Source organism: Callionymus lyra, chromosome 3 (assembly GCF_982586985.1).
Source record: "Callionymus lyra chromosome 3, fCalLyr1.hap1.1, whole genome shotgun sequence".
Lineage (NCBI taxonomy): Eukaryota > Metazoa > Chordata > Actinopteri > Syngnathiformes > Callionymidae > Callionymus > Callionymus lyra.
This window is the reverse complement of record NC_141820.1, coordinates 16,437,102-16,451,992: the sequence shown is the minus strand read 5'-3', so window position 1 is coordinate 16,451,992 and position 14,891 is coordinate 16,437,102. Positions and strand designations below refer to the sequence as shown.

The 14,891-nt window shown below is 37.0% G+C and overlaps 2 protein-coding genes across 2 annotated transcripts in view; one reads left to right on the top strand and one right to left on the bottom strand.

Moving 5' to 3' along the window:
• The first annotated feature begins 1,899 nt into the window (after positions 1 to 1,899).
• On the top strand, positions 1,900 to 8,765 carry LOC148083391 (endoplasmic reticulum-Golgi intermediate compartment protein 2-like). The gene is made up of 14 exons (XM_087786605.1): positions 1,900 to 2,009; positions 2,800 to 2,929; positions 3,000 to 3,108; positions 3,369 to 3,415; positions 3,910 to 3,977; positions 4,314 to 4,354; positions 4,586 to 4,687; positions 5,934 to 6,029; positions 6,100 to 6,155; positions 6,270 to 6,368; positions 6,429 to 6,526; positions 6,594 to 6,756; positions 7,243 to 7,322; positions 8,513 to 8,765. Exons 2-14 carry the CDS (start codon positions 2,824 to 2,826, stop codon positions 8,579 to 8,581), a joined length of 1,134 nt encoding a protein of 377 aa, XP_087642731.1. The 5' UTR covers positions 1,900 to 2,009; positions 2,800 to 2,823; the 3' UTR covers positions 8,582 to 8,765.
• Positions 8,766 to 10,394: 1,629 nt separating this feature from the next.
• Positions 10,395 to 14,891, bottom strand: part of LOC148083390 (fatty acyl-CoA reductase 1) — a 46,954-nt gene continuing 42,457 nt past the window's right edge. The window contains exons 10-12 of the mRNA XM_087786604.1: positions 14,651 to 14,780; positions 13,407 to 13,534; positions 10,395 to 13,175 (exon numbers count right to left, since the gene is read on the bottom strand). Coding sequence (XP_087642730.1) covers positions 13,013 to 13,175; positions 13,407 to 13,534; positions 14,651 to 14,780 — 421 coding nt within the window. The 3' untranslated portion in view covers positions 10,395 to 13,012. The remainder of the gene's footprint in view (positions 13,176 to 13,406; positions 13,535 to 14,650; positions 14,781 to 14,891) is intronic.

The window sequence follows — 14,891 nt, the reverse complement described above, 5'->3', positions numbered from 1 at the left end:
ATTTAGTTTTACATACTATCTTACATAGTCATTACTTTTACAAATAAACTTCACCAAACACTGTAAGGAGCCATGGTCTTGAGAAAAATGTCGTATTTAATTTGCTTTTTTAGGGAGTTAGTGTCAGTAAAACCAAACCTCACAACCACGTAACATGGACGTATAGGATGAAATATGTCCATGTTACATGTTATGTATCATTAATACAAGTAAAAATGTGTATTTATAAGAAATTAAAATTCTTAAAAACCACTATAACGTTTACATTCAATAAATAAAGATTAATGAAGCATTTGAATTTCAAGATGAAAATAAAAAAAATTGAATGATTCATTTGCTTTACGACTCCGTAACGAATCCCCTGTAACTGACTCACTTTGAGTCAGTATATTCCTGGACAGAGTCGAGACAAATACACAACATCCCCGCCCGGCATGTCACCGTGGAGCGTGTCTGACATGCTCTACGTGCCTGAGAGCAGAGCAGCAATGGGACCACCGACCCACCATCTCGGGGCTGACAGCACCCATCCCCCCACACGCCCATCTGTGCTGCTTTGCATGAACAAGCAGGTTTGCAGCATGTAAAGATTCATGAGCTGTCTGGCAACACATGTGTTCCCCCTGCACATTTACCCCCTAAAATTTGCGCATGTCTTTAATCTCCCCTCCTGCCCCCATTGTTGAAGCCACTCGAGTCCACTTCATGAGACATTAGTCACAGGGCTGAGGACACTTGCTCACCATCTTTAAGAGCTCTTGAAATAAAGGGCTCACAAAAGTCAGATTCATTGCACAGGGAACTCGTTCTCACCGTCAACACGAACACCTTGAAATCCTTGAAATAACTTGTTAGTAAAAAGTAATTATAATGTTGTTCCACATGTCATCGTATCGAGCTCTGGATGAGGAATTCCACTAAACAAAAATCTAACTATAAAAAACAACAATTAAAAGTCTATTTAGATCTTATACAATTACATGAAGATTTAACTTAACGTTTGATTTGAGTTTGTCTTACTTTTATGGGCCATTTTCTTTGTTTTTTATTAATATAAACACCCGCTATTTATATTTTATAATTTCCTAATTTCAATTTCGACCAATTGAGTTCATCTTTATATCACGGACAAAAATGCACTACATGTGACGCCAAAAGCATGCGTTACTTTAAATACATGATAAACATGATATTGTATTTAAATTTACAATTTTTAGGCTATGAGAGATGTACATCATTTAAATTCTAAGCCCCCAAAAATCTGAATCAGGTTAAATTGTACTTCTTAAGTCAAGCATTTCCTTCATTGCAGTAGTTAAATTAAAATACACGCATAGCAGTAGTAACAAGTAGAACAAACAAAAAATAAAACTGCAAAATTTTCCCGATTTATTCCATGTTACGTGGTTGTAAGGTTTGGTTTCACAGACACTAACTTCCTAAAAAAGCAAATTAAATACGAGATTTTTCTCAAGACCATGGCTCCTTACAGTGTTTGGTGAGAAGTTTATTTGTAATAGTAATGACTAGGTAAGATAGGATGTTAAACAGCCGTAGGATCGAGCATAAATTGTAATTTTATATCAGAAATATTACTTCACTTATTTACATATTACTTTTATCCCACTCGCGGTTTTATTAATAAACCCATACAATCTTGACAAATCGTTAATGTAAAGAAAAGCTTCACATCGTTTCATTCAAGTTTAATTAATAAATATATATATATATGTATTTTTTGTTTCCTTCACTGTAAACCATATTTAGTTTCAATGTGAGTCTGCCACCTGCTGGTCAAAGCGCAAAGTGTTAATGCCTGATAATAATAAAGGATTCACATGATGACAGGCGAGCGCCTCACGCGTCATCTGACGTCACACACACCAAATAAGGAAGTGAGTTCCGCCCCCTCAGCTAGCGACCATGGCTGCTGCACGAAACCCTCCAGAAATACCTTCAAATAACCTGTAAAACACGGATGTACATTTGAATATGGAGGCGTGAAGCAGGTGAGTCGACGGACGATGATGACGAATGTCCTTTATTTCCATCATGTCAACGTTATGAAATATATTCCAACAGCATCCGTTTTGTTGTATTTAATATGAAGATGTATTTGTGTTAATACACATGTGTCCTCACTATATTATTGGTTTACTTGCCAACGCCATGTTGTCTTTATGTGTAATAAAATATAAATAAAAACAATATTGACACATATTAACGCGTTTGTAGCATCATTTTGTTCACAAATTATTATTAAATCTTAACATTAAACATGTTTTCCTTGCGTCACCTGTGTGTGAAATATATTACATGACGCGATTTCGTGAGAGATAAAACACACGTAAATACACAATATTTGAAGTAGGGACACGATTTCTCACTTGTCTGTAAAAGACGAGTTTATTCATCTTTAATGCTGAGGTTTAACTTAATTGTCCACATTATCTCAATTATTTTAAACTAAACTAAAATCCGAATCATAAAACTGTATTGCCAGTAGTGTAAAACAAAACAAAACAAAACAAAAAAATGAAAAACAGTAAGTAAGTAAGTCATTTTTATTTATATAGTGCTTTTCCAGACCAGGGTCACAAAGCGCTTAAACAATCAAAACAATATTCAATAAAATATATACTTTAAAGATCGAGATAAAACTGATAACACAACAGGAGTTCCAGAAAATCAAGGAAAAGCCTTATGAGTTAATTTACCATTTTAACTGATTTTTAAAATTATCATCTGTTAATACTATCTATTACTATCTAATACTATCCATTTTGTTTGTTGTTACAGTTCAGGGATACTTTGTCCAACAAAATGAGGCGCCTATCCCGGAAAAAAGCCTTCAGCCTGGTGAAGGAGTTGGACGCGTTCCCCAAAGTGTCGGAGAGCTACGTGGAGACCTCGGCCTCAGGTGGAACAGGTGAGACCGTTGTTCATATTTAACGGAAACGATCAACTACATGAACTTTTCCACGTCTTCTCCCTCACAGTGTCTCTCATCGCCTTCAGTGCCATCGCTCTGCTGGCTTTCCTAGAGTTCTTCGTTTACAGAGAAACTTGGATGAAGTATGAATACGAAGTGGACAAAGATTTCTCCAGGCAAGTTGAAAAAAAACATGTATTTTTAGAAGAATATCTGGAAATAAATGCGGGTATTTGATTGAACTCCTTTCATTGTTGCATTTGTAGCTCCTAATATGAATTCATCTTTTTTTAATCATTTTTTATTATATCAATAAACAGTCAAAAAGTCTTAAAATCAACCCTTATATTACAATTCAGTATTATACAATCAACATCACCCTTTAATTTAACCCATAATCCATAAGTGAGTCTCAACTCGTGTTCTCTTTCTGCAGTAAGTTAAGAATCAACATCGATATCACAGTTGCCATGAAATGTCAGCGTGAGTATTGCATTCTTTTTGAATATTTTTTTTAAAGTTATTTGAATGTTAGAATATAAAAGTATTTTAAGATAGTATCACTGGAAACATCCAGTTTAGTGTAGGAAACAAATTAAAAGTTGAAAAAAAAACCCCGAAAGTGCATTAACTTTTTTTTTTGATTTATATTCTGTTTAGTTTTAGTTAATCATTTAAGTATTGTTGTTTATTTATTTCATTTTGTTGGTTATTTATTTTTATTTATTTTCTTGAATGTCTTAATTAATGTCCTTTCAACCGTATTCATGTTTTGCATCGTTGGTAAGAGAGGACCACAATTTCATTTATGCTGTATTTCTCGATACATGCATATTTGACAATAAAAGAACTTGAACTTGAACTTAAACTTGATAATTTCAACTGCAAAATGTGAACATGAATGATGTACGTCAGCCATCAACATCAACATCAACATCAAACCGTAACTGCACCTGTAACTGTGGCTGTTTTGACAGACGTCGGAGCAGATATTCTGGATTTAGCCGAGACTATGATCACATCCAGTGGCCTCCAGTATGAACCCGTGAGTGACAAGTATTGACGCTGATCATTTTATTTTCAATTGTTAAAAACTGTATCTGAATAACGTTAAGAAAACGTTGATTAACACAAATACAAAAAAAACAAAAAAACAATTTAAAATGTAACAGAAAATCCATGCATTAACCCCTTTTGTTATCTCTGGGTCAAGGTGACCCGGTGTTTAAAGTGTCCCTTGTCTTATCTCCTGTTACCACAAACACATTAGATTTTCGCGCCACCGGGTCACCTTGACCCTGAGATAACACAAGGCTTAAAACATCCTCACCAGAGTCTCTCGTTTTGAATGATTCTCACTCAAGTCTGTTTGTCTCTGCAGGTTATTTTTGATCTGACGCCACAACAGAGAACCTGGCAAAGGTGAAAACAGAGACTGTTGATAATGATTCCACACCTGAGCTGAGATAAAACATGCAAAGACACCATCCTGTTATATCTATTAAAATGACTTTCCTTGACAAGACACACATATTTAAACAGTTGTGTGTTCTTCTAATAAGCACAAGAAGCACTGTTGTGTATCCATGCTCGACCTGTTCAGCCTCTTTATCTTGTGCGACTGCATTCCTTTTTTCCTCCTCCTCCTCTCAGGACACTCCTGCTCATACAGAACAGACTCAGAGAAGAACATGCTCTGCAGGAAGTTCTCTACAAAACTCTGTTGAAAGGAGCTCCGACTGCTCTTCCACCTCGGTCAGTTTATTCTCTTCTACTTAAAGCAGCAATACGTACAATTCTAAACGTTGTTTCTGGCGCCCCCCAGTGGCACCTCTGTTGCAAAATACCCCCATGTGCATTGACAAAGTTAGGAAGTTGTCTTTTTTTTTTATACATTTTTACAGTCTTTATTTATTTTATTTATATAAAATATCCTACTTTACCACAATAGTGGCATACTTTATCTTTCCCACCTTTTACCAAAATCTCTTCCATCTTCACCAATGTTGTGGAAAATTGTCATTTATGTCATACAGTTGCCACAAAAAAGCTCGTAATGACCTATAGACCACGTTTATTGTGGGCTACAACGTAGACTTTGACACATGTTCCTTAGACAGATGAACAGACATCACAGAAAAAAGCGTTTTTATAAAACTATGTTTTCAAAATTCAATTCAAAAGACACAATTTTGTTATTATTTTTCAGTTTGGCGTTATTTTAATTTGTCATTAATGCGTATCTCTCATTGAAACAAAATTAGCTTTTATGTATTCCTGTTTGCTATAAAGACACGAAATACAGAATAGTAGTAGATCTAGAAAGTATCATATTTACACATTTTGTTTAAATATTTTAAACTACTTTCAAATAAGTCCTATAATTTGACCTTTTGCTTAAGTAGTTAAGTAGTTTATACATACACTTTACACTTTAAATCAGATGTGTGACAAACTTAAAATAATACAATGTAAAATAAAAAAATATCCCAAAGCAAATAAAAGTAGTTCAGATTTATGTTGCTATAGAATTAAACATTAGTTTGTTCAATTAAAAAAATCTAGATTCAGATTAATTTTGACTACAAAGCAGAGCATTTTATCACCCGTTGTTAAAAAAGTATCTTTCAAGCTATATTCTAAAAGATCTACTTTTCAATTTCCCATGAATAGATTATTATTTAGACGGTAAATTGACCAATTTTATATTAGTAGTCCTTCCACCTAAAGATGTATATGGACCTATTTTCTGTCAGGTCATCAGTCTGTAAGAGGCGACAATTCGGGAAGTCTGATTTATGATTGGCCGATGAAAATACAACAATTTAGCTGAGGCTTAGGCTGTCAGTCAAGCGAACCCCGCCCCTTATTACACAAATCCAGGTAAACTGACGTGATGTATTGGCTATTGGAAAAAACAATTTCTATAAATAATAATAATAATAATAAAGTTTTACCTTACCTTATATAATCGGTGGTTTTGTCCGTACTCTGCCGACAGGGAAGACTGGCCGGTCGAGCCGCTGAAGTCCTGCAGGATCCATGGACACGTCTACATCAACAAGGTGGCGGGAAACCTGCACATCACGGTCGGAAAGTATGAAGCGTTTTTTTATCAACGAATGGATAAAATAGATTTAATTTATTTAACTTTATTTAATTGACAGGCCTATTCACCACCCACAGGGCCACGCCCACATCGCCGCCTTCGTGAGCCATGACAGTCAGTATCATAGCTTTATTTAAAATGTTTTTTGCAGGTCATGTGTTTTACAAATATCATGTGAAAGGTTTCTATCATGTGTCGCGGCCTCAGGTTATCGTCTTTACTCCACAGCGTACAACTTCTCGCACCGAATAGACCACCTGTCGTTCGGAGAAGTGATCCCAGGCATCATCAACCCTCTGGACGGGACGGAGAAGGTCACGCACAACAGTGAGTCATCGGCGTAAAGAGTGATATTTTGTCCCGAGAGATAAAGTGGCGTGTCCTCAGACAACCAGATGTTCCAGTACTTCATCACCGTGGTTCCCACCAGACTCAACACCTACAAGGTCTCGGCGGACACGCACCAGTTCTCCGTGACCGAGCGAGTGAGTCCCGACGCAACGAAAAAAAGGAAAAGGATGTTTTGAAAAAATCTCTCGTTGTCTACCTAAGGAGCGCTTGATCAACCACGCCGCCGGCAGCCACGGCGTCTCCGGCATCTTCATCAAGTACGACACCAGCTCGCTGATGGTGACGGTCAGCGAGCAGCACATGCCGCTGTGGCAGTTCCTGGTGAGGCTCTGCGGCATCGTCGGGGGGATTTTCTCCACCACAGGTTAGTGGCTTCGAGGTCAAGCAGGAGAGTTACTTGTCAACAAATACAAATGTTAGCCAGAGAAGTTGCAGATACACTGCCCTAACACTAGGGTGAGCCAGAGGCAATGTTTTCAATCATATGTATTGTATCTTTAACATAAAAGGGGGTTGAATGCTGCTTCCTCTGAAAATGTTGAGGAACATCTACCCTACCTTTAAGTAGTAATGGGCTGATGAGGCTTCATGAAACAGTGTCATGTTGTTTAGAGGTCAGTAGGTGGCGCCATCAGTTTAAAAATGTTGTGATGTTTCATTAGAACAGTTGTTTTAAAACAAAGGAAAATAGTGCAGAGACCGCCATCTAGTGGACTCTGAAAATAATGACTTCATGAAGCTTCATCAGACCGTCACTACTTTTAAGTCAAACATCAGACAAATTGATTCTCAAAAACCCTCAAGATGGCGTCTAATTATGTATTTTTCTGTCCTCTTTTTTTTCTCTAAGGGATGCTTCATGGGCTTGTCGGCTTCTTCTTTGATGTAATATGCTGTCGCCTCAAGATTGGGGTTTACAGCCCAAGAGAGGTGAGGTCATAAGTCCACGACATTCACAGCAGGTGTTTTAGATCAACCATACAAGGTGCCAACATTGATGATTCAAAGCAGGGTTGATCACTGTTTTTAACAGGAAGTACAAGTCAAATGGTGATATTGGTAGTGATGGGTGGATGAAGCTTCATGAAGCAGTGTCATGTTGTTTAGAGGTCAGTAGGTGGCGCCATCAGTTTAATTTCAATAATGATGTGATGTTTCGTTAGAACAGTTGTTTCAAACAAAGGAAAATAGTGCAGAGACTGCCATCTAGTGGACTCTGAAAATAATGACACTGTTTCATGAAGCTTCATGAGAACATCACTAGATATTGTGTTTTATTCTTGGAGGCTCTTAACTGTCTCTGTGTTCGTATGCGCTGGGAATAGATTGAAAAAGAAAACCTGGCTGGAAAAGAATATTGGCACTGGAAAATAAATATTTGAGAAGCAATATTGGAATAGAAAATAAAAGGGGGACAGCAGCCAAAAAACTTTAGATAATATACATTTAAGTCACAGTCTAATGTTGTGCTTTTTTATTTCAGCCAATTTTTCTTCTTTTGCTTTAACAAACTTTGCTTAAGCCAACCTTGAAGAGAACTCATAAGTTGACACATAGAAAAAATGTATACATGTATACTAAAGTAGGAATACCAAACAATATACTGTACATCAAAATAAAAAAGTCCAAGAATGTATATTTGGCTTCTAAATTATACTAACTATTTTTTTTTCCAATATTGTTTTTACGGCCATAATTTTTCAATTAAAATTCTCCATATTCCTTATTTTTCTTACAATATTTTGAGTGGCACGTATCCACTTCATCATACACTTAATTTCCTTCAACACTTGTTTTAATCTGATTAAAAGTCTCTTAACAATATTTAAAATCCATAATGTACGTTCCTTATCTTACCTTTAACACTGACATCTTCATAAGTAAACAATATGAATATACTTTGCTTTGAAACACATGCTTTACAGGATCTATGAAGGACTTCAACAGTTTTACTGAGTTTACTGAGAGGGAGTGAGCTTTGTGTTAGAAAGCGAGTCTTTTATATTAGTCTAGAGGCTAGTTGAGCAACACTTTATTCATCTAAGACATGGAGAGTAGAAGAAGAAGACCAACCAGCAGTAGTTCTGTCACAATAAAGTCCTGTTGTTGGTCTGTTGCAGGACACACAGCAACACAATCACAACCATCTCCAGACTCCTCTGCTGGCCGAGGTCGAGCCTCAGGAGTAAATCCTACTCTGTGTCACGTGTTCTATGTTTAATCATCTCGACTCAGCATGTGATTGAAAGTACAAATAAATCCTATCATGTTTTTCCTGTATTTCATTTAACAAGTTGTGTATTATTTATGTTCTGACTCCTTCAACTATGTTCAATTAATTGAAAAATCAAATAAAATTAACTTTATTCGGCTGATTTGTGTTGCTTTTTGTGTCTATTCCAGTGGCCTTCTATTCCAGGGGCTGTTGAACTGGTCAGTAGTTGATCGTCTTATCCGAGTCCTAATGTTACATCTATTGTGACGTTGATATACGGTTTACAAACTCCAAAAATATAAACCATCAAATCCAAAAACATGCATCAAGATGTATAAAGACGTGACGGTTATAAACTGTGCTTCTCCAGGTCCTACTTTACTTAGAGTTGGTACCAAGCGCCATCTACTGGACTTCCAAACGTCTACACTCACCAAAAAATTATCTACGTCTCTAACAGTAACACTAGTTTTATTAGTCTTTAATTATCAATAAAATAAAATGTTTTTTATTCCTTTTTGGAGATAAAAAGACGAAGAATAACTTGATGGACACACAGCATAGAGGTTGTAAAAGAGGATGAAAATCCATTCATGGTCTCATCTCAGATCAGGTCATGGGGCATACGTAACAGAAAGAGGTCATCCCCTCCTAACCTACAACCCCTGTCCCTGCAGCTCTACTGGAGGAATTCCAGAGGTGTTCCCAGGACAACCAATAGATAATCCTGGGTCTTAACTTTGTGTCTCCTCAGTTGGAGACGTGACGAGTGGATCCTTAACTGGCATGTGAAGGAGATGAACTTCTAATTCCTCTCCTGGACGCCACCTTATTCCTGACGAGGCTTCATGAAACAGATGGTGAGGTATCATGATACAGTGTCTGTTTTATAATCTTCGACTCCGATCTAGTAATTCAATTAAACCTGACAGCATTTTCAAACAGAGAGCGCCATCTAGTGGTCTTTCAAAATGAAGACACTGTATCATGATACCTCATCAGCTGTTTCATGAAGCCTCATCACTTCTTTAAGGAAAGCTTATCCTTCTTTGCACACTTTAAAACTCGTCTTAAAACCCACTTTTATCGCCTGGCTTTTAACACAGCATTAACTCTGTAGCCATTTTATTGCCCTTAACTTGTTTTATTAGTTTTATTGTATTATCTCAGTGTTTTTAACCGTTTACCTTGTGCAATATTTGTATGTTCTTGTACAGCACGTTGTCTCAACTTTTCAAGTGCTTTATAAACAAAGTGTTTAATCGAGACTTTAGATCTGACCGGGGGCCACATGCGGCCCTTTGACTGTATTTATGCGGCCCTCGTAACGTCAAAGTATGATCATGTATAAATGGTTCTAATGCATTAACAAATGTATTTTGTATTTATTATTCATTGACATTTCAACATAACACTAGTTTACTTTTTGTGTGTAATTTTTCGAGTGTATATTGATCCCTCAAAACAGTTTTTATAAGTTAGTTGAAGTAATGTTTTGAAAAAAACTCATAAAAACAAGAATAAAATTGCAGCTTATTTAGCTTGATAAAAGTCACAGTCTAATGACGAATGTCCTTTTTTTTTTAGGAATGTTTTCGTTTTTTTTATTTAATTAAAATTGCCCACCCCTGCTTTAGATCCTTCTTTTAATGAACAAGACTCAAAAGATACCCGAGCGCCCCCTTGTGGAAGATTCGTGATTAAAGAGCCTTTTGTTACCTGTGACTGAGATAATGAAACGATATAGTTCATCGAGTTGTGTGGAATAAAAAAACAGGACTTTCAAATACACACTTTTCCTGGTTTTATTTGAGTTTTTGCAAAGCAGACACGCGTCGTCAGAGCAGAAGACTAAAAAATAAAATAAAAAGTTGACGTTACATGTCGTTTGTTAAACACAGTAGTTCCATCTCTCCATTTGGTTTGTTAACGCACACACACGGGAGGAGACCAAGAAGAAGAAGAAGAAGAAGAAGAAGAAGAGCTCGACAACATGAATATAGCCCTGTCGCTTCCGCTGCAACAAAAAAAACAAAACACCACCATCCTGAAAGTTCTCCAGAGACTCCTTGCACCCCTTCTGAAATGAAGAGGCTGGTTTCCATAGTAACACCCACAGACAAAATTGCATAAAAGTAAGATTGATCCCTTTTTTCTCCTTAATACCTCACAATATTCAGAATGCTGTACACCTCGACTGATGGTGAAGCTCAGTGTTCGATCAAATCAACATGATTTTCATTTTTGCTTAGAAATTATTTTTATTTACATATCTTCCAAAACTATATCATAAAGAGTTTGACGCTGGTTTTTAAAATGTCTGCTTCTCTTTAGGTCCAGTGTAGAGAAGTAGCTCTGATGTGATGGTAGATAAGATTGTTGATTAACTATAAATGATTGATTTTAAACAATAGTTTGTCCCTTTAAAAGGTCCTTGGGAGACGCTGAAAGTGGCTTTAGTTTTGGTTTAATGTCGGCATTATATCCCCGGAAATACCTCCACATAAAAAAAATAATAATAATAAAAAAAATAAGAATCAAATAAAGTTTGTGTTTCACTCATTTTCACTGGTTTATTCGAGTAAACTTAACGGAAACGAGTGTCTTGAAATGTCAAGAGTCACAGGCTTTTTAAAAAAAATTAAATTAAAATTAAAACACATTCCAGACATTAATAATCAATGAAGAAAAATGAAATGGTTATTTGTTTCTGTCTGTGTGGCCCAGTGACGACGCTGGAACCACTGAGTTAGAGAATAACTTTGTGTTCAACTCAGTTGTAAAACAACTTTCATATCTAACCAGTTATGGCTGTTTGGGTTTGAATGGCCTTTTGCTGCGTTTATTTTTAGTTAAAAAAAAAAAAAAATCAATGCAGCAGATAGAGATGTTTTCGTTGATAATCCGTTGATAATCTAACCGACACATCTCTATCCGTTTGGTCTTCAAAGCCACGTTCCGTCCCGTTCGCCACACTAGCCTCGGATGCAAGTACAAAGATGTAAAAGTCGTAAACGTAGTACAAACTGCTGTACAAACGGGCAGAAAACTGATGAATGGACGGAAAAGACAGGCTTGACAGTGGATCTGTCTCATCTTGATGGTGTCGCACACGTTTATTTGTCCAATTCAGGGAGACGTTTTGTTTTTTCCAGACACAAAAAAAGAAACAATTAAGAATTTCATGATTAATTTGACCCAATTTCACACAAAAACAGTCTTATCGGTCAATGGATCCCCAGTCATGGAAGGTTGTACCAGTATTTTAACTACCCGTCGTACGCGTCGAACCCAAGACACGCCGCAAATGAAGAACTGATGCGTTTATTCTTTCTTCATGTTTCAATATTTTCCCCCAGTATTATTATCATCATTCGTCTGATAATGTCATATAAATTCAATAGAACATGTCAATGGTACACAAATACAAATCCTTCAAATAGTACAATTTCTTTTAACCCAAAGATGTTGTCATTTTATAGTTTCACATCTTTAACCAATCGAAGAATACATTTAAAACTTTTCGATATATTATCACGGCGGTCCTCAAGGCACCATGCCCACACCCCTGTTTTTATCGTATGCTTGATTCACGAGCATCTTTTTGAAGACTTACTTATACGAGTAAACTTTTAAATATATAGTTTGTAGTAGTCGAAACTTCAAGGTACAGGCAGCAAATAATGCTAAATCACTCTGTTGTGCCCGTTATAAAATATATCCATCAGTTGAATTTATCTTAAAGTCATCCGATATTCTACATTTTCTTAAAAAATATAATCACACGTTTGAACAACAGCTGACGTGTTTATGATGCCAAAAATGTTCTTTTCACAAGTAGAAAACATCGAAGCGAAGACTTAAAGTTGACATGAAGAGTTGCACTCTTTTTTTTTTCTTTTTTTTAGAAAAAAGTGGTTCAAATCCGTGTCTCGTTGAATTCTTTGGCTGAGAATCCGACAAACGTACTTTTGAGTTTGTCGTTCTTAACGAGAGAGAGTCAAGAGCGTGTTAGACGAGCGTGTAATCTTATGAGAAAGGCAGTTTTTTTTTTAGGTTTTTTTTACACGTTTCGTCTGAATCAACTTGTCAAGTATGAAATAAACACAAGGCAACCAACTGAGATCAGTGGGACGGAAGTAACATCGGAACCCAAACGGGAATCACACGAAAAAAAAAAAAGGCTTGTCGTTTGCATATATACTTGGCCCGGAAATAGTAGAAAAATGATTGGACGTTGTTTTTTTTTGGTGACTGAAGGTGCTGATAAGATTCCCAAACTTAACTGATAATCCACGGCTACTGGACATCTTCACCTCTTCCTGCATCTTCACACTGGGGGGGCGGGGGGGAGGTTTTTTTTCCTGGTTTTGGGTTCTGCTGTTCGTACAGGACTGGAAGTGTCTCAGGTGGCCAAAGTACTGGACGCCCGGAAGTAGGAAAGGAACTTGAAACAGAGGCTGACCACGAAGTACCAGATGTTTCGGGCCATCTCGGAGCGGGCGATAAAAACTCTCCAGATGAAGATAAGCAGCATGATGTTGAAGGTGTAGCGGATATTTCTCAACCTGTGGGTGGAGAGAAAGAAAAATAAATGAGTGCTACGTCTGCAAATACTGAGTTTAAAAAACATATATATTTTCACTTTGATTACATTCAAATAAATACCCTTTTTTAAACATTTTTACTGCATCTAAATGTCATTTTAAAAGCAAGTGTATACGCGTTAACACCTGCCTGGACAATTTTACGGGAAGGTGTGTGTCACCCGAACAAGCACAAGGGGGCGCCAGACTTACTTCCTCAGGTGCTGTCTTGCGAGGGGAATGTCGGACATTTCTTCGTTCAGGACGTATTTCTTGGTGCCGATGCAGTAGTTCTCGATGTATTCCGGCCAGTTCAGCTGGCGGACATCGAAGTTGAACGTCTGCGAGGACGAGAGAAGAATATGACGAATATGAAAAAATGAAAATATACATTGAATTACAGTTCCGCTTCCAACAACGAGATGGAGCTAATAGAGAGTTGCCGAGGTTCTCCGTTTCCAAATACTTACACATACATTTTTCAGATTTCTAACTACTATAATATCAAGCTCAGAATGTCGGCTGTTCTACTTGGACTCCTGATTATCGATGACTTTTTTTTTAGAAACATTCTTTAACACAAATACATTTAAAATATATGTATCTCAAATAAATATTTGTGGATATTTATCAGAACATTCCAAAACTCATTTTGTAACTCAATATCTTGACTTCATGTAGTTTAATACCAACTCTTGAGCAAGTTTTATTTGAATTAACAATCTATTGGTTAGAAAAACGTACGTTTGAATTGGAGATCATGGCAAAAATAACATTTGTTTCTTTTTTAAAGTTCTTCTTATCTTGTCCGACGACAAGGAGAGATAACCCTTTCCAAACTTTACAAGACCTTCACACACAATTCCAGACTCTTCCAAGAATTCTTTTGAACTCTTAGTGTGTGACGCACACGCACATACGTGAGTGACATCTCCATCTTATCTTTCATCTCAATGTGGCGATTTTAGAGAAACTTGTTGCGCTGCTTCCACTTAAACGGATGTTAATTTTCAGATACAACTTGTTTAACTCATTTAAAAAAATTTTTTTTTTTACAAAGAAGCTGGATCTGCTGCAGGGTTTGTGAACGGCTGACTAAGTAGCAAATACGTAGGTATAGGTCACAACATCATCTTTCTCTTCTATGCATTTCCCTTCAGGAGGTTTCCACGGAAATTCAACCTCCCTTTTCCAGAACTCATCTGGTTTATCTGGTTACACCAGTTAAGAACATCCATGGTTGCGTCAGAACCGTCTCTCATCTCTATCTCAACACAATCTGTTCCCTTTGAGCCAATGATGCCGTCATTATACCACACAACGCTGTACTGGAAACTTGTTTTTCTCCTGGTGATACTGGCAGTCGTCGCCACCCTGCCTGCACCCTCTTCTTCACCTTTGATCTCCGTCTAGTTACGAGTGAACGATTTGAAAAAAAAAACGACTCGGGGTCTCACCTTTCGGTCGTCCGGACTGAGCTGACCCATGAGCATGCTCACGTTGTCCGAGTTCCACTCCCAGTCCTGACTGCTGAAGTACTCCAGGAGGCTGATGGCTTTGTGCAACCGGTTGAAGATGCGCATCATCCTGAGGACGAGGTTTTTAGAATCAGTACTGGCAAGAATGTGGCGATACAATACTTATCACGATACAGGGAAAACTATAAAATATATTATGAAACTGTAGGAACAAGGATAA